Source organism: Labrus mixtus, chromosome 23 (genome assembly GCF_963584025.1).
Source record: "Labrus mixtus chromosome 23, fLabMix1.1, whole genome shotgun sequence".
Lineage (NCBI taxonomy): Eukaryota > Metazoa > Chordata > Actinopteri > Labriformes > Labridae > Labrus > Labrus mixtus.
The window spans coordinates 4222332-4246413 of record NC_083634.1 but is presented as its reverse complement, the minus strand read 5'-3'; the positions used below and the strand labels follow the sequence as shown (position 1 = coordinate 4246413).

The 24082-nt window shown below is 42.3% G+C and overlaps 1 protein-coding gene across 1 annotated transcript; it reads right to left on the bottom strand.

Annotated features, from left to right (window-relative positions):
• Positions 1-1697: 1697 nt before the first annotated feature.
• Positions 1698-24082, bottom strand: LOC132958207 (serine/threonine-protein phosphatase PP1-beta catalytic subunit). The gene is made up of 8 exons (XM_061030903.1): positions 23922-24082; positions 6552-6683; positions 6229-6459; positions 4709-4813; positions 4398-4469; positions 3048-3199; positions 2419-2553; positions 1698-2271 (listed from the first exon to the last, which is right to left on the bottom strand). The coding sequence occupies exons 1-8, from the start codon at positions 23971-23973 to the stop codon at positions 2167-2169; spliced, it is 984 nt and encodes a 327-aa protein (XP_060886886.1). The 5' UTR covers positions 23974-24082; the 3' UTR covers positions 1698-2166.

Below are 24082 nucleotides of genomic sequence, written 5' to 3'. Positions count from 1 at the left end.
CAACAAGCACAAAATGTTAGAATGTGAAATAATGAGTATCCAGTTTATAGGTTCAGTTTGGTCTTAATAGTTATGGTGTCATAATGGATTGAATGTTACGAGCTGCTGGGCTGCCTCCTTGTGATTAATCGTCTGTGCTTGTATTGCTAAATGTGATGGCAGCAGGAAATCATCCAACATGGGCAACATAGATCAACAAACCCAGAGGAGACCCCAAACATGTCACGACCACGTCTGAGATACAGAAAGGGAAATCATGCCTGTGCATGTGGACAATGTATCTTTGTAGATTTAACTGTCAATAAATGGATGGTTGGAAACAAGTGTGATTTGTGGTTGCTGGCAAACTTGGAATTGGCCTTGTTTGAATGTAATGTCCTCCTTAAGAGTTTGCATGCTGCTAACATTTTGCCGATTGCACCTGCTGGAAAAAAAGCAACACATCACTCCACAAGATCATCTTTTCACCACAGTCGGTAGATGTCAAAATGCAACAGATGGCTGTTTCCGATGATTCTGGTTCTGCTCGAGGTCTCTGCCTGTTGGAAGAAGTTTGTCTTCAAAACTGCAAACTGAGTCAGGAAGCTTGTGAAAACTAGTATCGGTCTTTTCTGGAGATCTCAACTTATTCATGTGGTTATCTCGAGACAACATCTCTGGTTTTCCTGTGTTAACGAGTTAATTTCTTGAGAAAAAGACTGGATTTCACTTAATGCAGGAAAGCCAGAGTTGTAACCCTGAGATTACGAGATAACATGTCTGCTTAGGGGCCAGTACTTTGTGAAGTTTAATTAAATAAGTTACTATTGTGGCTTTAACAAATACAAAAGGGTTGATGTATATCCCGTAAAGAGAGGTTTACAAGAAGCATTGTTTTGAAAGGTGGGATGATTTAATTGGTGAGCAAGTGCAATTCCCACATACAAATATAAATGCTATAAATAAATAAAAATGACAACAAAATTGTTTTTTATTTAATAATTATTCTGTTCGATTCTTTTTTTTATTTCCGTTTTTGTATTGTTGTCTTTGGCACCTACGTCATGACGCAAATACTTGTGAAGGCATATGACTGGCGTAGTTAGTATCTTTGAGGACGTTCGAGGGTTGCTATGGTTACTACATCGAAAATTTTGTGTTTTCCTGTGTCATTTTTGTTGTTCATAATTGTATTTATTTTTTATTTCAAGGTTTTTAATGTTATTCACATAAGTATTTTTAGAAAAAGGTTGTTGGTGTTCTATTATTTGGAGTAAAATGAGCCACTCAAAGGCACCACAGGGTCGTTCATGTCCATCAATCTGGCTGCAGGAAAACTACTGTGGATTAAGTACGGTGCACAGAAAGGGACAAAATTAATACATTCATTTTGGACCTTAAATGAAATGCAATTAACACGTGAAAGTTCACAGCCTTAATTTTAGACCTTTAGTTATTTATTCATTTATCAAAGTCATTAGAAATTAATTGTGTGGCAGCATGGAAATGTTCTTACCTACAGCCTTAAATACGTCGCTGACATTTATTTGCGGCCAGATCGTTAGCTGTAACTTGCGGAAGATCCCTCATTAAATGAAATAATTGGATTGACTAATAGATCCTGTAAGAAGAGACAAAACCTTTTCACCTTTGTTGTGCTGTTTCCATGCAGTGTTGATGTTGCATTGAGACTTAACTGTAAGAACCACACGGGTGGATTCATTTCTCGTATTATTTATTGAAAACCCAGCAGTCGTCAGTAATACCTGTTGTGCCCGTACAGACAGGCAGGGGGAGTAAGGAGATGTGGTAAACTAAACTAGTTGTCATTCTGTTGTCAAGAAAAATAAAAGGCAAAAAAGACAAAGACAAAAAAAAAGAAGAAAACACTCTGATATGCTACAGAATGACACCGCCTTGTATTGTTTTCTTATTTCTCTTTTTTAACACTTGTGTTTAAAAATGTTACACGGGTGCAGAAGAAGGGAAAGAAAACTGAGGGAGAAGAAGTGTGACAGCAGTTCAGAAGAAGAAATGAAATATGAAAGACAGGTTTGGGTGTGTTTGTTTTCTCCTCTGATAAGTGTTGCTCTCGTTTATTTTGTGTAGTGAAAAGATCTCTGACACTCATCCCCCCCTCTCTCTCTCTGTCTGCTACTCTGTGTCTCTTCCTCCCTCCGTTTGTCTTCATCGTTTCTTTGGAGCTTGCGCTGTGCGAGGCGGGGTGACGGGCCGACCCGCGTTCATCCCTCCATACTGGTACTTTGCTTTCTTCTCAGATGGCTTCAGGATCTATAAAGGGCAAAATTAAATTAAAAACTGCAGAATTACAAACGTTCACTGCCATATCAGACTAACTCTACTACTACCATTCACTTAGGTTCATCTTTAGGTACCCTCTACTCTTTTAAAGATGTTTTAGGTCTCTCATTTTTGTACCTGGAAGGAGCACATCAGAGTTTCATCCACGCTCATCATTCCTCCAGCGTTGTCGAACTCTCCGCAGTAGTTAGGAGCCGAGAACAGAGTCACCAGCTGCCGCTTGGCAAAGAACTCATAACCATCTTCTACCACCTGGGGGCGCCAGACACACAGTGGGAAAACTTTGAACACTTCATAATCAGTTGAAAAGTTAAGCTTTCTGGATGAATGTTTGCTTTTAAGATGCCTCATAAATCAGTGAGAAAGATTTTTGTAAGATTTTTTATTTTCCTGGGCAGTATTTTTTCAAATTCTGGGGTCTAAACGACTTAACAGGTACAACAAGATTTCCCTTTATATCTTGAAGATTGTGATAGTAAGTGTCTTACGTGCTTACAGAAAGGATATCTGCTGAAACAGATCTTTTTGTGAAGCTTTTTAAATACTAGAAATGAACTCTTGACCGAGCAGGAGAACATGGGGATGATAAAGAGCTCATTGATATTATATCTTTGTAGCCCTGTGGGGGTGCGTCATCGTGCTCCCCCTTTGGCCCAGGTTAAAAAAACAGGATCTTAGAATAACTCAAACTTTAAAAAGAATGATACTTAATCATTATGTGTCCAGGATGGGTTTTTTTTTCGTACCTGGTGGGCCCTGCAGATGAGGTCCAGGTCATGGCGGTTGAGAAACTTGCTGACCACATCAGCCCCGAATGTGAACGAGACGCCGCGGTCGTTTTCTCCCCAGCCCTGCACGTCTTTGTCCGGGTCTGACCACAGCAGATCACACAGGAGGCCTGGAGGAGGAAATACACAACTTTAACTATGTCTTATTAATAATGCTTTTAGAAAAGGAGGAGAGTAAGACCCAAATCAAACTCTCAAATCTGAGCCACAGTATGGAAAATAAGTTTCTGCTGCATTCTTAAAGTACTCAAATCACATTTTCATAACGTCATGTATTCAAACACAATGCTGACCATGTATATATACACACATTCTTCACATCCAGACACTCTGAGCCTCCATGAACGACCATAAGAGGACCTGAGAGACGGCTGCTGCCAGAGTCTGAACACAGACGACCTTATAAGGAGAAGAGTGACCAGGTCCGGTGAAGAGGGGGCAAAAGCTCCCACATCCACCGCTTCATTTTTATAAAACATTTCTGAAGCAGACATTTATGTGACAGCAGTGTTTTATGACGACGACAGAGCTTAAAAAGCAGCTGAACAGAAACAGGGACTGGTACTGCAGCATCTGTCCTCCCTCACAGTGTGCGTGCTAGTCTCTGATGATATTTAGGAGAGCAGGAGATGCTGTTCAGGCGGAGGTGGTGGAGGAGGTGGAGGGAGTCATTTCTAAGTTAAGAAACGTTGAGTTCACCCTCGGGGGCTAAAAGTAGAAACAAGTCTGCGTCACTCCGAGAACTTTTTTTGGCCTGTTATGGTCGATTTCCCTGGTCTGAGAAGTTTGATGAAAACGGACATGGATTTTTTTTGATCCCTGCACTGTTAGCATGAGAAACCGAACAAGACAGAGAGCTCAAACTGTTCACAAAGTCAGTTCACGGGCGGATGTAACCGGCGTCACAGGGGAAATGTTTAGATAAGGGCTGCAGCTACGATTGGTTTTATGATAAATTACTGAAACTCAAAGTCCCAAACACTCAACATTTATATGTTGTAAGTGATACAGAAAAGCAGCAAACTTTACATTCAGGAAACTTAAAGTGTTTGATAATTCTGCCAGAAAACAGGCTAAAATGCAGAATCTTCAAACGGCTCTGCACTAAATCTGTGCTTCTCAATATTCAAAACAGTGCAACATTCAAAATGTATACTCGTAAATCTCCGACCATAGAGATTATCTAGAGGAGCTTAGATATTAAATTAAAAACCAGACCGGAGTAAGAAGACAGCCACCTGGCCCAGTATGCACATTGGTGTGTGTGTGTGTGTGTGTGTGTGTGTGTGTGTGTGTGTGGTGACCTACCCGTGTCAGGCACGTCTGTGGGTCTCATGATGCGTCTGATCTGCTCCATGGACTGCAGGTCGGGAGAGAGACCTGCAGACGACACATCACCTCGTTAATCTCTGTAGAAATCTCTCTCCTGTGTCCGTGCATGAATTCACCTGCTGACTTATTCTGACCCAGTTTCCTCACACCGGATTAGTAAAAACCAAAAGTACTGACAAGTCTATTACAGAGGTCATAGCTTGTCTATTTCATCCTCCAGCTGTACCAGAAGTTAAGGTATCAGAACTCTCCCTCTACCGAAAACCTCATTTAAGAATCACACTGACCTCCGTGACAGCAGAAGATCTTCTCGTCCACGATGGCGGCGATGGGCAGGCAGTTGAAGCAATCTGTGAACGTTTTCCACAGCTTGATGTTGAATCTGCGTTTACCTGAAGAGTCAACAATAAAGCCAGTTAAGAGTCATTATGGATCCTGCAAGCACAAATAAGGTCTCTGCTCTTAGATAACATTTCGTAGTTTCAGAATGTGTTGAAATTCTTCCTGAAATCATTAAAACGTGCAAACTGCAGCTGATATAATGCCGGGGCTACATCACAGACAAAAGTCTGTTCGCCTTTAAAAACCCTCCTCCTGCTTTTCAGGATGTGAAGCACTGACTGAGGCAGCTCATTCACTCGGTCGAGACTCCAATTTTTGCAACGTCAAAGGGTGAAATGCTCTCACAGTTTAGATGTTTGACAACGTCATGTAGCCCAAATAATGCTGTGGTGTGTTTTCCTGTCGCTTCTAGGCGCTGTTTTACATCCCTAACTCTCAGCAGAGATAGTATGGGTGCAAGATGGCTCACTCCAATCAGCAACTCAGCTCCGGAAAACAGTACACGATATCGATAACCTACATGCACTATCAAACCTCTGCAGATGATACAAAATGCAGCAGCATAACTGGTCTTCAACCTTCCTAAAAGAGCACATGTCACTCCGCTGTTCATCTCCTGACACTGGCTCCCAGTTACTGCTCGCATCAAATTTAGAACTCTGCTGCTCGCTTACAAAACAGCGACAAAAACGTCTCCTCCTTACTTTAACTCTCTCATCCAGGTCTACACTCCCTCCCGCCCACTACGCCCTGCCAATGAAAGGCGTCTGATCCAACCTTCACAACAGGGTCCTAAGTCTCTGACTAGACTCTTCTCCTCTGTCGCCCCCCGGTGGTGGAATGAACTTACAAACTCCATTGGATCTGCAGAGTCCCTCTGCACCTTTAAGAAAAAGCTAAAGACCCAGCTCTTTCATGAATACCTACTAACTTAATGATGATGGTCTCCATATTATTGATGATGGTAATGACGATGGTTTTTGTTTGATAACGACGACTTATAAGATGGTTTCTATACTGATTAGAGCTCTCAAGAACTGCCCTCGATGTTGTGCTTTGCCTCTGGTCACTTCCTGTCAGCACCTGTGTGTCCAATCAGACTCAAAGCTGATCGTTTGCTCTTACTGACATTGTTCCCTTTTTTCTAGATCCTTGCTTGTGTTGTACTTACTCTCTGGATAAAAGCGTCTGCTAAGTGAATTGTAGAATTGTAGAATTGTAGCTAACCTAACCAACTAATGATCGGCAATTCAATTTGTCTGCAACTCATTTTGTCAGCGATTTTGGTCTGCAATGTCATCAAATCTTTGCACCCCTAATACAAATCTGGGCCTGTTAGTGGCAGAAATAAGCCACATGCCTGATCCGATACCGGTTTGACTGCTTGGAGGACCATATCCTCCGTACATGGCACTAACCACTAAGCTATCGGCGCCCCATAAGAGAGCAGAGCAGGGAGACTCACACTCGTCGTAGAAGCCGTAGATGCGGTTGATAGAGGCACACTCGTGGTTGCCCCTGAGCAGGAAGAAGTTCTCGGGGTATTTTATCTTGTAGGCCAGAAGCAGGCAGATGGTCTCCAGAGACTGCTTCCCTCTGTCCACGTAGTCGCCCAGGAACAGGTAGTTGGCCTCTGGAGGGAAGCCGCCATACTCGAAGAGCCTGAGCAGGTCTGTGTACTGTCCGTGGATATCACCTGGGAAGGTAGAGGAGGTGATGAGTGAGGAGCGGGAGGTCATAGAAAGATACCTTAGGAATATCAAGCTGATTAAAAGAGAGGTTACTGACCACAGATTTTGAGCGGAGCCTCCAGCTCCAGAAGGATCGGCTGACTGAGGAAGATCTCCCGGGACTTGATGCAGAGGCCACGAACCTCGGCCTCTGTCATCTGGACGATCTTCCCCGGGCGACATCCTCGCACTGCGGGGAGGGGAGAGGAGGAGGGGTAGAAAGAGAAAGAGGGGGCGTCATGAGCAAAGATATCTCGGCTTTCTTTCAGACAGAAATTGGTCGGGTAAGCGTGTCGTCATTCCCCTCATTTTCTCTCAGACATTTCCTCTCTGGTCTGTGCGCGTCACGTCCCACAGGCTTCATGATGTAAAGATGAGTGATACAGTGAGGCAGAGTTTTGTAAACACACAGAGGGTGGAAACAGTCTGTGTTGTATGGTTGATGTTGTTGGGACTGTGTTTTTTTCAAACACTTCCTGTTGTGTAACAGAGGAAAAGCGGAGGGGTGGAGGGGGTTATCATGGTCACATGACAAGCGGCTGTAGCTCAAAGTTGAGGGTTTGAATCCTTCTGTTTATGTATGTTGGACAATGAAAGACTTTGGATGTTTAAAGTGATTCATCTTGCGTTTAAATGACTTTGCAAATGTGCTGTGAACAAGTACGCCGGCGAGTGTGAGCATCAATACGAGCTGATCAAAGTTAAAGCAGCATACCTCGCATTATTGATTTATATTCTTTATATTTCTCTGATACTGCTTCATGATGTCAACCTTTTAAAATCCAGTTTAACCTTTGGCAGAAGGACTCAAATAAAACGCAAAATAAACTAACTATTCACACTGCACCCTTTTGAATATCTCAGCAATATGAAGCACTTCAACACATAAGTTCCCTTGGTTGCATCACTTTCAGTTAGGAATTGTTAAAAAGGCTCAAAAGTAGAAAAAAAAAGTTGCCATCCTAATAGTACGCTTTTAGTCCGGCTACAGAATCAAAGCTTACACTGTCTAGTTTCAGCAGCTCAAAAGTAATTGTGCCGCAAATATGAATTGCTATATGTTCATATTAAGATGTTATAACTGAGTTTGGTTGGGGGGGGGGGGGGGGGGGGATTGTATAAGATATTATCGATTAAAAAAAATACACCAGTGAACCTTAAAATAATCCGACTTTTACGCTATCATGAAGGTAACCATTAAAAGCCACCCTACATTTTTTTTTATAAAAGGAACCAGACACAACCCTGATGAAGACAGGATAGTCTTATTCACTTCAAAGAATAAAAAAGAAAAAACATAGTAGCGATGCAAGACGGCTCACTCCAATCAGAAACTCACTCAACTGTTTTCACCCACAGCATGAAAACATGTGCGAAGCAAACGTACAGAAAATAGATGTTAAAAAAAGTCTCAAAGCTCTTTAATATTTTTTCGCAAATCCTGCACCAAAAGGTTTTCTGCACGTCAGAAAACTGAACTTGAGTACTTGCTGGGTGGTCAGATTGCAAAGTGAAAAACTTTGCAGTATTTATGAACAACACTTCCACACAGAAGCACATCGACTGTCAGCCCTCCTTGAAAGCTGATTCATCCAAACAAGCAGTGACAACAAACCCCAATAAATCTGCTTCAGGGATTTGAGTTTTCCAACTTTCCCTGCAGTACTTCCATGTTCTGCCACTTGCCCTACATTCTCCCAGTGTGTTCAGACGAACAGCAGCGTCACAGAAGTGGGCCAGCGCTGACTCAGACTGCTGCTGTCAGATGACACCACACACAGCAGCATGATGGAAATCCTAGCAGGCGCCAATCGCCACTTAATGAGCAAATCAAACGAGACGAGGGCGGAGGAAACCTGCAGCGACACAGGCGGAGGAGTTTGTGCTTCAGGTGACTCCTGTCTGCAACTCACAGCTGTGGAGGCATGACATCCAGCTTTAAAGGGACAACAGCAACCGTGTGTGTGTGTGTGTGTGTGTGTGTGTGTGTGTGTGTGTGTGTGTGTGTGTGTGTGTGTGTGTGTGTGTGTGTGCGCAACATGAGCCTGCTGTTTCTGCACAGACCTTTGCTGATAAACACTCACTCCTGTCTCGTCCGCAGAAGCCAAACACGACCTGCGATCACACCTGCTGCTATATTTAGACTGTGCAAAGGTAGGATTTCACAGGTTCAGATAAACAACAAAATATATCATGAGCCAATCACATTTGTTTTTTTTGTTTTTTTTAAGAGGCCATTATGTCCTGCTGTGGTTCAGAAACATGAACACGTTGTACTGGTGGTCTTTAAAGCACATCAAACAAGCCAGGAGTGTCCACTGAAATGTGTGTGTGTGTGAAGTGATTTCACACCCCTCCTCTTCAGGCCAGCGATGACTCGTTTGCAGGTCTGTGCTGGCTCAGCTGACAGGGACGGAGGCCTGATATAGGACACACACATCCACATGGGAACAAACATCATAACTAGCAGCACTAGTCTCACTTGTCTGAGAGGATCCCCTTTCGCCTTCTGGTGAAGTTGAGACAGAGCTGGGAACACACACACACACACACACGCTCTCACACACACACTCGGAGTGACCTTGACTTCAGATCGTACCACTAGGGGTTTGCGGGAGGGGGGTATCCCAGCATCCTTTACTCTTGTCACCTCCGCACTGCAGCTTCCCCACTGAGGAGAAAGAGTGAGAGGTACCAGAAGAGAAATGAACAGGAGGTGGTACCCCACATCCCGTCACCATGGCAACCCAGCAAGACCAATTTCCAGGCTGCAAGGTGTCGTTGAGTGGGATGGGTTTTTTTTTTTTTGCGAGAGGAGGGGGCTGATTTTCTGATAAAGTGGCATCTCCGCCAACCCACGCTCTGCATACTAACACGTAGTGAATGTGACAACAGAGGCCTACACACACACACACACATATATATGCAGAGAATACTGAAAGTGCATCAACAGTGAAACAATCCAGCTAGGAATTTAATTGTAAAAGTTTCACAGATTTCTGAGTTAAAGTCTCAGCAGGTGAGTTTTGAAACACAAACGTAGGGATGATGTCAGGGGTGAGATATCACATTCAGGCCTAATAGTCAACTTGTGTTCTTGTCCCAAAAGAGCCTTTTTAAACCTAATTACTTTGACAAAAATTAGACTGAAACCCCCTTTCAAGAATGCACTTGCATTTTAAAAAATGAAGCCAACGCAAAAAGACTGCAGTACCACCAGTGTCCACTTGAGGCTGGCTGCAGAAGCACAGGAATCCCATTAGGTCTCATTGAAATGTCAGATTTGACACCACAAATAAACATGTTTACGGCCTGGTACAAACATTGTTTTGGTCTGTATAGCTTGTTTTTTCATCGGCACACACTATATGGGGGTGATTTCTTTTAATAACTTATCCATTTTGGTCATATTAAAGCTTAAGAGTTATTCATAATCAGGGGTGAGGCCAAGCCCCCAAGAAGTACGCCGACTCTTGAAGCCTATTTTACATCACATGATGCCAGTTGGCCCAAAAATACTTTTTAAAAGTTTAAAAGTGAACACGGTTGAAGTGAGAGAATGTCCTTTTAGGTGTCAATTTTCAGAAATAACTGCCTGAACATCGACCATAAATATCAAAAAAATGGACGCCTTGTTGGGTGTTATCCCTCATGATATTGAAAATGTGACAAAATTGGGATTATTTGCTGGATGACAAGTATGAAACACTCGTCTATTTTCTTGAAAGCAGCAGAACAGAAAGTGTTATTTAATCAAGCATCACATATTCTCATTCCTTTCATCTGTGCTGAAAGTTAGAATGAACCTGGTCTCTTGCAGTTCCCAACTTCTTTACAAGATCAGTGCCATGTTCAAGATCACCTCACCTAATTTGGTCAGGTTCTTGTACGTCTCTGTCCAAGACTTTGTGTTTGGTCACAGTCTGATCTCTTTGGAGTATTTCCTCTGGTTTTGATCCAGAGGAGATCCCTGCACTGACAGCAGAGGTTTAAGTTCTCTTTCCTAGACCTCCTTCTTCTTTTCCTTTTTATCTTTTTATCCTTTAGTTGCAATCTTAGCTGAGCCTGAACCCCCCGGGGGGGTCGTCATCCTCCTCCGCCTTGTCAGTGAACTGTGCTGACGTCAGACGACAGATCTGTCCGGTCCCCCTCCCGGCACAGCTTTTACATTCCAGACAGCTCTACCGACCTGAACAGCTCTGACTGTATGGAGCTGTACACTGGGCTCGGTAATATGCAAAAAACATCCAAGACTAAAGGAAACGAATGTTCCAAGGTTTCTAAAAACAGGGTTATGGATGAAGGTAAGTCTATAAAACGATGACTAACAGGAAACTTCAGTGTGAAAGCATGCGAAGAGAAACCACAACGTTTAGACAGGTTGACGCTGCTGAACAAAAACTAATGCTTCACCTGCTTTTCATGCAGGACCGCTCGAACAGTCCCATACTTTAACATAACACTACACGGTTATAGACACAGAACATAGAATATTTTAAAGCTGCCCCCTTACAAATTGAAATATGAAGGAAGAAGACCAGTCGGCAAGACGTGTCATCGTTCACCGAGTGATGCAGGAGCAAACCGTGCAGGCTTTTAATTCAACCCTAAAATGAACAACTCTCCGTGATTCATGTGCACAAACTTTCTTTCTGAGAGCTGAATTGTCTGCAGAGGACTCATTTAAACCCCTAAAATAATAATAATAGTATCTTCATTTATAATGCCCCTTTCAGATCCAGAAAGGACACAGACTTGACACAGGCCTGATCACCTTTAGTCACAGGATACATACAAAGCAGTTTCACGTAAAGTTTAGTCTTTCTGCGACACATTTCGGGGACTGCAAGCTGAGCTGCTTCTTACTTTTAATAGGGCGTTCACACTTGCAAGAAAACTCCTGAAAAACTCCTGATATTTTCAGAAGGAGCTGCACGTGTGAACGCAAACAGCCACATTTTCAGCCTGACTTTTTTGAGAAGGCAGCAGGATTTAATCCGGAGAATTCACCTCGAGCCAATGGGAGAGAGTGGTGACGTTTATATCCTGTGACCTGTGCGCGGTGCATAGACTGTCTGCATGTGACCGCTACGAACTCTGTGCATGTAATGAACCTGCTGCATTTTGTTTTCTGTTCATCGGCATGTTCTTCTCCGCTCTTTTGCTGATATTGTGATTCCGTTGTATTGCTCATAGCATTGATGTATAACGGCAGATATCCCAATTGTAGCACCGTCTAGCAGACTCTGTTACGTTTTAATATTACAATTATATTTGAGCCATTAGTTGATGCGCAGAGTGTGAATTAATAAACGGTTTCTTACTATTCACATGCATTTTCAAACTCATCAGAATGAATGCAGCATTAGTTTATGTTCACGCTTAAAGCACGATGCGCTGCTTCCTGGTCTTTGTTTGGTTTCACTTCGTCATTACAAACGAGCCAGTGTTGGCGTTTACTAAATTCCAGATGCCTGAAGCAATTCAGTAAATACTTGGAAGGATCTCTTGTACTGTTCTGCTGAACCACACCAGAGTTATGCAACAAACAGCGGACACACAATCAAACTCATTTATTTTCCAGCTGACTTAAGAAGACAGAAGTAGAAGTAGAAACAGACCTGAGTTTTCCAAGGACTTGAAGGAGTTCAGGAGTTTTTTTTCCCAAACTTTGAGAGTAGTTTAACACAAAATAAAATCAATAGACATAATTTGTATCCACTCCCAAACGAGTTAAAGAAATGTACAAGCTTTAAACTTGAATAACAGATCCTAAGTTATGAGGGGAAGGTCATCTTTAAGAAGTCTTTAAGTCTTCACCTTTTCTGCTTCATTGGCTTCAAACTCTTTTATTTCGGGTCAAGCAGGTCAGCTTATTATGTATTTAAAAGGAGCAGAGTTAGCTGAGCATCGAGTGTGTTAAAGCCAAAGAGACAGAGGGAAAGATAAGTGAAGTACACACAGATTGCTTCTTGAAGGCATTACCATATACGGGCGTTACTGTACAGAGGAAGGAGGAAGTGGAGCTACTCAGTGGGGACAAAGAGGGAGCGCTTGAAGGGAACGAGTCAGAGGCCAGCGCTCCGTCAGGGAGAAGAGCTTCACAATGAATCGGCTGTCAGCTGAACGGGCAGGGGGCTACGTCAGAGCATTCACATCAACAAGAAAACAGGATGACATCATCAGCTGCAAAACAGGGTGACTCATAGAAGTACATTATTTAGCTGTCTGGTTGTGAACACAGTTTCTCTTTTTTTTTTTAGTTTGTTTACAACAAAAAGCTCTACAATGCAAACTATATATTTGTGCTGAGGTTGTGTTTTTTTACTGTAGACTCATTCCATTACCTTATAGAGATTCTTAAAGAGGCCAACGAGATCCAGAAATTCAGTATGAACTTGATTTTAGATTTTACAAGGAACTACCTGAATGAATGTGGAAAGATGATTTAAAAAAGAAAAACATTTCCAGAATGTGCGACAAACCTATTTTGGTCATCAGCGAAAAACAAGCAGTTAAAAGTAAAATATGGACAATTTAAAACGATTTGACAAAAATATACTTTGCAATACTGGAATAGATTTCTTTTGCAGGCTTTTTATGCCTTTGTTTTAGAGACAGGACAGTGGATAGAGGGGAGAGAGAGAGTTAGAGAGAGGGAAATGACATGTGGGAAAGGAGCCACAGGTTGGATTCAAACCCGGGCCGTCTGCTTCTAGGGCAACAGCCTCCATACATGAGGCATGCATGCTAAGGCATGGCCAATGCTAGGCCAATGGCGCCCCGGAATACTCTTAAACTTTTGCTTTTATATATTCTGACAATCGAAATGCAAGAATCACATTTATTCATAAAGTGACTCCAATCTCAGTCTGTGTGAAAATTGGAAAACCTTAAAAAATCAGGATGGAATTGATCATGAACCAAAACATTGTGATACGATTTTATGGTTGCATCACTACAATTGACATAGTGTCTCCCATCTGATAACCTTTCTGACAAAACTGTTTCATACATAACCCATTTATGCATTCAGCACACTAGTCAAGACGGCACTAACCGAGACCAAGAGTACTCCCAGACGAGACCAAGACATTAAATATCACAGAAAAATCATCATCTTGTGTGCAGTGGCCGTGTCACTTAGTACGTAACACCGGGAAGGTTGCATAAAAATCAAACTACAAATCAATAGAAATGATTTTTTTTTTTAGACAGGGGAATTTTTCCCTTCTAATCTCAGTAATGATGTGAAAAAATAGCCTATCAGTTGTGAGACCGAGTAAAATCACTTTCAATTCCAAGACGAGACAGTCTTCTTAAAAGTTTTCTTGAGACCAAGACCGATGTCGAGTACTACGACACCACAGCACACTCATTCAAAGTTAAACATTAGGCATTTAATGAGGCGGAAACGTTTTAAAGGGCTGATCAAGTCTTGTCAACAACACTGGTGTTACTGATTACTGTGGGCCTTTCAAAGGATCCAGGTTGATGCTTAATATGTGTAAAGCACTCCATGGTCCAGCAAAGAGGACCACGAGTGGTAACAGTAGATGCACAGCCATCCAGAGTTTAAATATTTGAGCTGTTGCTGTCCTCCAGAATTTATAATTAGATGTTCCAAATGGTCATCACCCTCAGTCGTCGGCACCAGAACTACTAGTCGGTTAAATTCATTGTTAATATTTTGCCCTTCCAAACTGGACAAATGTTTTGCTCAAACTGCAACCCAGCCGCCTGCCACTAGTGGGGGCTGTAGCAATAGAGCGGCTGTAGCTCTGGTTAATGTGCCTGCTTTCATCGCTCTACTACCTGGATGTAAACAAGCACAGTGAGCAGATAGCATCTCGTAGGAGGGTGTTTAAGTAGGTTGTGTCATGAGTTAATTGCTAGCACTGCTAACGTTAGCTACACTCTGCAAACCAAATTACGTCAATTACACAAAGACAATTTTATACAAATTAATTATGTTATCTATATTCCTTCCTTTAAACTAGTCATTCTGTCAGCTTTTCAAATGAATACCACGGTGAGCCTTGTGAGCATCTGTCAAGTATCAACTCTCCTTGTAGCTTTGTTTTGGTCTCCACCAACCCCTGAAGAACGCACCTGGCCCTTTAGCATTCAACAGCTAACTGCTAACTGTCGTAGCCGATGTGCGCAGTGAGTGTCAGATGTTTTTTTGCTGTGATAACAGCTGTCTGCTCTGCTGAAGCTGGAGGGGAAGAAAAAAGTTAAGAAGGGCAGCATATTCCAACTTGAAATCAAGAAGTTTGGCAAATGTTCATATTTCCTTTTCTTTTCTTGCCAAACAAACATCCAAAGTTACTTGTACAGTAAAAGTTCAAGTTCAGCCTTGAATTTCAAGCAGGTATGACTGGGCATGTTTCAGACTCTGCTGCACCTAACAGCTCCGATAAAGATGCCCTGTCAGACCTTTTTTAGCTCTCCACCTCCATTCTCTATTCTTTCCAACTGGGCAGGAGGCCAGATGCTCCCCTCTCCACTCCTCCGTCTCACCCTCTCCCACTCAGGGCCAGTGGAAAAACAGTGACCCCCTCAGAGAAGGAGAAACACAAAGTAACTCCGGCGAGGAGCGAATATTAACACAGAAATCCCATCTGCAATGGCATTTTCTGTGCGGGCTTTGCATTTTCAGAGGAACGTTTTGTTCGCCTCTGAGTGCCCTGGCTGAATGAGCGTCTTTGTGGGGCGAAAAGAAAGGCTGAAATTGAGAGGAGAGACTGGGGGAGAAGTAAACAGGAGGCATGGGTACAGGGAGAGAAAGTGGGAGTGAAAGAAAGGAGAAATGTAGGGAGACAGAGAGAGAGGGAGTGAATGGAAGGAGGCGGGGGGGGGCTTTTATTGGAAAGCATAGCTGGGCAGCTGAAAAGCCAGGGTGAGCTCTGTGCCATGTTTGGTGCCAGGGGGTGAACGCTCCCCCGCCACACAGGCTCCGCAATTGTTGTTCCCATAACAGAGTGCCACGCCAGCAGCCTGGGCGCCACGCAACAACGCCGGAGTCCTCCGCGTCCGGCGAAAAAACAAGGAGGGTGACTCTGACGTAAAGAGCACAACAAAACTTTATATCAAAAATAGTTTCTTCATTTGATATCTGTCCTACAGCAACTAGAGGAAAAGCCCCTAAAAGTTTCACCACATGCCAAAAACACATCAAAACGAATTCAACATCTTTTGGATGATTCAAACTCTGGGACTCGTTACTGCACACCCAAGAAGAAACAAGAATCCATCTTTACATAGTTTAACTCACTCTGGAGAATTACTGCTAAAGACTTGTAAGGCCAACAGCTTCTGGTGGCTAATTTAAGTAACCTTTATCAACCTGTGCTGCTTCAAAACTACTTTTTAGCCTTCATCATTGATCTTCTCTCTACTGTCCAGAAATGTAATTAGAAGCAACCAAAGTCTGAACCCTGAATTAAAGACTGTTCTAGATCACTCATAGTTGTTAGTTAAAGCCATTAGCTAATATTTTTCTACAATTTACACACTGCAACTAAGACAGTGAGACTTCGCCTGCAAGATTTGTAAATGAATAGCATGAAACGACCTAATATTTGGTGCCTGGGACTTCTGTTGTTGTTGCCGTGGAACTTAAAAAATTACAGATCATTTTTATTTTTACTTGTATCGTATCAAAGTTTACCCTTTTGACGCTGCATGTTCACATTTTCCTATCTGTAAGGGACAGAAAACCATCCAGATTCCCATTCATACCGTCATGCCTTCATTACGAACATAAATGATCTTTGCATGCACTTGTTTTAGAAAAGCTGGGATAAGCAGATGAATGATGATGATGTAGGTTTTTTTTTTATGTCAATAACCAGCCTCAGCACGGCTCACCTGCTGTTTCCAAAAGGAAATCATGTTGTGTATACTAAAACAGACTTTGGACCAAAAAAAGAAATGAACCCGACACATAAACACAGGAAGACAGAGACAGGAAGAGGCGGGAGGTTATAGGAAGAGAGTAGAGGTGTAGGTGTGCATTGTACAATACAGTATGTACAAAAGTAGAATTTTAAAACTTTGCAATATTAAACAAACTTCTAGAAACAGAGAAACATATCTTTCGGATATTTTTCAGAAGACAATTACTCCACAGAATATTTGTCATGGGCTTACGATTCCTTACGTCATAAAAAATAAAAAAAACTATTCGGCCGAACAATCGAGAAGTCCTGGCAGCTCCTGAATAGTAGAAAGCTCCTTATAGGAGATTTTACGCACCAAAACTTGCTCATAAACAAAACTGACAAAATCTCTCCCTCTCCCTCTCTCTCCCTCTCCCTCTCTCTCTCTCTCTCTCCCTCTCCCTCTCTGGCTGATGTGCCACAGAATGCCTACGGGCCACCTGTGCTGGCAGACCAGACAGAGGGCCTGTTGTGGCTGCAGCACAGACCAGTGTGGGCTTAGCATGGGGCTGCTGGGAGAGCTGGGAGCCTCTCCAATAGCTGCTTAACTGCAGCACATAGAAAAGTGCAGCACTAAAAGTAATGAGCAGCAGAAGTAGGGTCGGTAACAGAGGACAGAAAAACACACGGCTGGTTCAGGAGAGTGCACACAAACATGCAGGGAGGGAGCTCTGCTGATTGGGTGCATTTTTTGTAAATAATGTGAAGAATGCAACGCCAGTTCAACACTTCTTTAACCAAGTGTGTGGAATCTGCGGTGAAATCTAAAACAAGCTACAGAGAGCTTTAGTCATTTATCTAATGAGTCATTTTCAGGTTTGGCTATGGCACAGAGATGAGACTTCATATCTATTAGAATACACCTCGCTGACACTTAAAACACAGAATAGGCATGTCATGATACCAGAATTTTATACTTCGATGTAATACAAGTAACAACTGAACGATATTGTCACCTGTTTCTAAACCTAGTTTCCTTAACAATCTTGTTTTTAATTACCAAAAATTGCAAGCACACTCTTACACACTGTCTAAACTGCACCGAAGCATTGGCAACAATTTGGTATGTAAACGAGAAGTGTGTACGGTGGCGGCCTTATGCCACTAGTTTACACACATAATCAAAGTTCCATCCTCACGGTTGGTTTAAAGGAGCAATCAGTAAGATATTTCTTGAATAAAATCCAAAAAACGACCTTACTATATGATCAGACATTAAGGAAACATGTTGAAGTGCTGGCTTCTCTGACAACAACACAGCAGTCAGTATGTCCTCCTTCTAACTTTAGATTCTGGTCCTGAATGATCTGGATTTGTTTTAACCAGAGAAGGTAGGCGGTTTTAAGGCACCCCCCACACAGTCGTTTTGGACGCCCCTCGGTTTGTCAGATATGAGAGCAGTTATCAGGTCAACAGGTGTTGCAGCGATGGAAGCGGGTCAAGAGAAGTGGTTCAGATAGAAGTGATTGTACTCGATCTAAAAAGCCTCTGCATGTTTCTAATAAGCTCCACGAGCAGAAACGTGCTCAAACTAGGATCAATATTGGAGATGCTTTTGAAAAATGGAGAGAGGTTAGAACACAGAAAGGTTTACAGACCGATGCAGAGCTGGATAAACACTGAAGCTACAGAGTCCACCACATGGTGACCTGTGTGAGCATCGACTCTAGAGAGGAGGGGGCGGGGGGGTGTTAGAGTTATCCACCTGGATCTCCTCTTTTTATGAATATCTCTATAGTCTATACTTGACCTGATATTCTAATTTAACCCCTCCATAATAACTACAACCACAAGAGGTCCCTACCAAACAGATGACCTGTACAGCTCGTCAGCTTGGGAGAAAACTCAGGCGAAGTGTGTTGAGGGAATAATTCAGCTAAATCCCACAACAGGCTTCATGTTTCGATGGTATTAGAGTAATGCTGTAACTCTCCCAGCTATGTGTGAGCCAAACGGGCTAACAATGTGAGAGTCAGCTCGGACATATCTTTGGTCCCAATGTGAAGCAGAGACGGGACTGAAAGTGTGTAACCATCAATAACTTAATGTGATCTAGAGAGAGGTTTAACTGGCCAACATCCAGACAGACACATGCCACTTTGAATCACACAGACAAATGACTTTTTAAAAGTTTGTGTGCGCTCTTTGTGCTGCTTACCTTTAAACTCTGACTCACAGGACTGGTCATGAGACGGAAGTGACAAGTAATTGTATTCAGAGTGACAAATGAAACCAGAGAGGGCAGAGAGCAACACTCTGAGGCCACCAAGGAGCTCCAGTGATTGTAAGCCATGTTGTCAGTCGATCAGGTTTAGCCTGTCGGCTAGACAACGCCTGTCAACCCTACACCACACAACCGCTGAGCAGTGAACAATCACATGTGCACTGTGAGTGTGTGTGTGTGTGTGTGTGTGTGTGTGTGTGTGTGTGTGTGTGTGTGGTGTCCACACTCTGCAGCTGATGAATTTAGAATCAAGTCTAGCTAAATTCAAGTAAATTATTTTTACATTTCCACAAATATAATTCAGATGTTCAACATCTAACTCATTTGCCTCTATACATTAAAGTGGGTTCAGCATAGGCCTGGGAAATAAAACAGTGATCTGGCCTCACTAACCCTGACAACGGAGGTCACGCTAAGAAGTCCAACCAAGCTGGTCATCCCCTTGAAATGTGAACCCAGAGATTCTATGACGACATTTCCACATAAGGGGCGGAGTCAGCAGCATTTGACCAATTACATAGATGAACAAGCCTGTTGTCAGCAGATCGCCATATTTCACCAACTCTTTGATATCAGAAAAATATGATATGATATGTGGCGTGTCTGAGAGTTTAGGTCATAATCTTTTAGCCACAATGAAACAGTTGAAAAACTAAACAATGAGTTTGAGCGATTCTCCCTCTCCCTGATTTCCAAATCATCAAATTCTGTTTAGTTTTTTTTACATTTTACACAACGGCCCAACTTTTTAGGAGACTGAGAAAATTTGAAAAACAACGGCGTCTTCAGAGGATCGTTCTGGTGTAAACATGGCCTAACCCACGGTCGCTGTGATGAGGACTATTACCGCCATCAATGGGGCGCACAACATAACCGCTATGCTGACGACACCCCGACGGTCACATCTAACTCAAACTGTAGCCTTACATAGCTGTGAGCATACCTTCAGATTCCTTTAAGCTTCTCAAATAATTAATAATGGAATGAAGTCTGTTTTTTTACAAAACACAAATGCACCAATAATTAAATGTTTTCTTCAACTAAAATCAAAATATAAACGTGTTGACGGAGTTTAAAATATGTGGACCGTTCAACGTTCAACATTAGAAGATATTGGAGAGGTTCAAATAGTCTGAAAGTCTGCTGAATTACTGTAGCCCACTCCCCCCGCCTCTGTGTGTGTGTGTGTCACTAAAAGGGTAGGTGAATTTTCCAGCAGGAACAGCTGTGCCTGTTGACATTTAGTAGGAGATCACAGAGCTCTCCATATGTGCTCACACAGGCTGTGCGCGCGTGTGTGTGTGTGTGTGTGTGTGTGTGTGTGTGTGTGTGTGTGTGTGTGTGTGTGTGTGTGTGTGTGTGTGTGTGTGTGTGTGTGTGTGTGTGTGCGCGTGTGTGTGTGTATGTATGTAGGTTCCTAACTGACACCAAGGCCCGTTGATAAAGTGAGACATTCACCTCATATTTAAGTGGTTCAGGAAATCCTGCCCTACATGACGAACAAGCTCCTTTCATTCATTAAAAAAAGATGAAGAGAAACAACTTGTTAGTTTGTCAGGCGGAAAACTTTCTGAGACAAAAAAAATAAAAACCAGACGGGGAATGAGGTGGCTGGAGATGTAATCTTGTTAAGTCAACTTAGTTGAGGGATATCAAGGGTTGATCTGATTGGAGATAAGAGGTCTTTGTGTTGTTTAAGGTCGAGTCTTAAAATAAAATGAAGACAAACTCAAGACATCTCAGGAGTGTGAGTATTGCATCTCTGCCTGCGTTCGATCCAAACGGATCTCAGACAGTCGACAAAAAGCAGCGTGACATCATCCGATTACATCATCTGTTTGCAGAAGTGATCAATACAAAATAACAGACAACATAGTAAATAAATTCAGCTATTTTTAAAACAGATTTTGCAATAAAAACTTCAGGAACTTGGTTTTATAAAAAAATAAAATGGGACTGCACGATATTAGAAAATGATGCAATGTGCCGTTACAATCTTGAATATTTGGATACAAAGTCGAATAAATCAACAAATACTAAATATTGCATCACACTGTTAATGTGTGTACCTGCTGTTCAACATGTTTTACACAACACCTGTTTGCAACATATCCCTCTTCAGTCCAAATAACCCCTCACCCCTCACTTTATTCATTATATTAGAACCAGTTAGAACCAGTAAATCTGACGGGAGCTCACCACTATCTTGTCTTCATGACAGTGAACATGCTGAGAGGTTTTTTTTAAAACCATTTAGCATTAATTGCTGCAAATAATCATAAAGTGTTGATTAGCTGATTTAGCAATTAGCTGATGAACAGAAGCTAAGTTTGAACGTTGAATAAACATTTTAAAAGCAACAGTAAGCCAGAACATCACACAAATGTGGTTGTTTAATTTGCTATTTATTACAATAAACTGACTAATAATGGGTTTGAGGGTCGCCTTGAAAAGTGTTCATTTGGTTCAGTTTGCATATCATCCTGCACTAAAAGTAATCCTAAGGAGAGTGGAACGCTCTGCACAGTTTGTCAGTATTTTTGATATTTAAAACAGAGATAACGTTATATGTCGGCTGTGTCAGGTCGACGAGAGCGATTCACCTGGAAGAAACATGTCAGCAATGCTAACGATAGCCATGCTCGGCAACTCTACTTGACGTCGTTTACAGACGGCCAAACTCAAACCCACAATGCACTGCTTTTTTTGGTTCACTTCCCTCGTCTGGTTGTTAGAGGACCAGAATTCAGATCTTTTGTCTGCACCATCATTCACACCTCCCCAAATCAAACAAACTATCCGACTAACAGCTCAGGTGTGAACGCTCCCTCGGACTGCCTCTCTCAAAGAACATGTCAGTTCAATATTTAAGTTGAGATTTAGGTCGCTTTCACATAACGTCCAATGGACTTCCGGGGGGGGGGGGGGGGGGGGGGGAGTCGTAACATTGGTGCATTTTATCATTTGGTTGGGTTTGCTTTCACACTGCTCTTTGTCAAGCGCACCAAAGTCAAATGTTGTGTAACGTAGCCACCCACCACTAGTTGGGGCTGTAGCTCTGCTCAGTGGCCACTCCCTTTTTTTTGGTCCAGAAAGCGTTCTCACCTACGGCGAACTGAACTACCTGGAAGCGAGTTCAGTTCTTTAGTCCACACCAGAGTTAGTTTGAAATTCACACCATCCCAAACCAAACAAACTACCCAACAGAGAGCACCAGAGTTTGTTTCAAACGGACCAAACGGCTTACATGTGAATGCACCCTTAGGAAACTGAAACAGACTATTTTTAATACATTTAATAAACCAGGACTCAACATTTTATCAAGAAAATCTGATTAAAAAGCATGCAGAGTAGTGGGAAAAGTTTACTCAGTATGTTCATATTTACATTAAGGGTGATTTAACATTTGAGAACTGGTACAGATTCATATTTTATATTCCTCAACAAATGGATAAGAAATGAATAAACTGCAGGCACTATGTCGGCTGCAGGAGTGAAAGCCTTCAGCCTGCATCCTGGCTTGTTTTTCACACCAAGAAGGAGCCTGTTGCATATTCAAATAGAGAGGCTGTAGATGGAAAGAGAAAGTGGGTGAAAAGAAAATGCATGGTTGTACATATTCACAGCTCACATCTGGAAGCCTTTAGGGCCCAGATCCCTCCAATTTCCTCCTCTGAGGGTTTTTTTTCTGGTCGCTGCATTAAAAACTAACCAAATATGTAGCATGAAAACGAGCCACGGTATATCTTTACCCAGCTGACAACACACACACACACACACACACACAAAGTGCAAACAAGCACTATTATGTAACCAGCTCCAATCAATCCCCATGATTAGGTTATACTGACATGTTTATCCACACTGTGCTCCGTCATTAGCATGAGCTCCTGAACTGTTTCTATGTGTGTGTGACTTTTAGCATGCTGAATCTGTGTGTGTGTGTGTGTGTGTGTGTGTGTGTGTGTGTGTGTGTGTGTGTGTGTGTGTGTGTGTATGTGTATGTGTGTGTCTGTGTGTGTGCGTTTGACAGACAATCCATCATGAGTATTTGTCCACTGAAGCCTCGGCTGTCCCCGTGTTTACTGAAGACACAGAGGGACAGCGTCTCAATGAAAAGCTCACCTATGTGTATATATCCTATATATCCTCTGCTACCCAACACATAACAATACAGGAGTAACAACAACTCTTATACTGCTTCACAGACCAAACAAAACATGCATCATATCCAAACTTGCACTTTTGGCTTGTTTATACAAAGTTATGAATGATTCCACAGGGCACACGTGGATGGTTTGAACCAAAACTTGCATTACTGGACAATTAAAACAACTCAAGTTTGTTTTGGTGGGCTGAAAAAATCTGAAACTTGTAGCATTTCTGACATAAGGTTACTAATTACTTAGTAAATGCCATATTCAATCTTGCAGGATATAAACTTAAAAGGGGGGGGGGGGGTCAAGTCCTGCTGTTTGTGTAAACATTACCATTCAGCACTTTTTCCCCCAAATAAAACACCACAACTCTGTGCAGACTTTCTTACGCCAAATCGCATTCGAAAATTCCACATTTTTACCAAAAACTACAGGAAAAGATTTTAAAATGTATGTTTCAACATAATTTCAACTTCATAAAAATACCACGGGATTGTGCGGAAATCTTCGGCACACTTTATCCATTAAACTTGACTTTGTTTTAAAAGATATAACAACTTATTGGACTGTGATGTTCAACAAGCTGACGCCCACCGAGGTGTACTTTGTTGTTAAAATGATGGAGGTATATAAACGCAGGGTCGTTTTAATAACTGAGGTTTTTATAGAATAAAAAAAAGCCTGAACAGTGTTTTATACACTGCATGACAAAATTATGACAACAATCATGAGGTAATACAAGTATTACGACATAGTTTGAGGATAAATGAAATGCCTTTAGATAAGTTTCCCTTCAGTCGGAGCTAAACAACAGTCCTCCAACTAAGTACTTTTAGCGATTTAAAATTGGATACACACACATTTCTATGCATAAGAAGCTCACAATGTCTGGATCCATATCAATAGAACTTTAATGAAGGTGTGTCTGAGACTTTTGTATTATCGACACACGGGACTAGTCCTGTCCTTCTCCTTTACTACACCGGGATAAGCGATTCAAGCCTTTTTCTGTTACCTCGGCTCAAAACGAGGCCTGCACACCAATAAGGACTAAAACAGCAAGCTGTTTGAACATAATGAAGGAAGCGGGGTCGCAAACTCACCCTCTAAAAGCCTGGAAATCAGCGAGTCGACGTCCAACTCCCCCTCCGCCATTTCTGTAACTTCCAGCTCTGCCCGCCGCAGTCTGGAGCTGGCGGGGCAGGCACCGCCTCACCGCACACAAACGCACCGCCAACCTCCTCCCACTCACGGGCCTCCCATT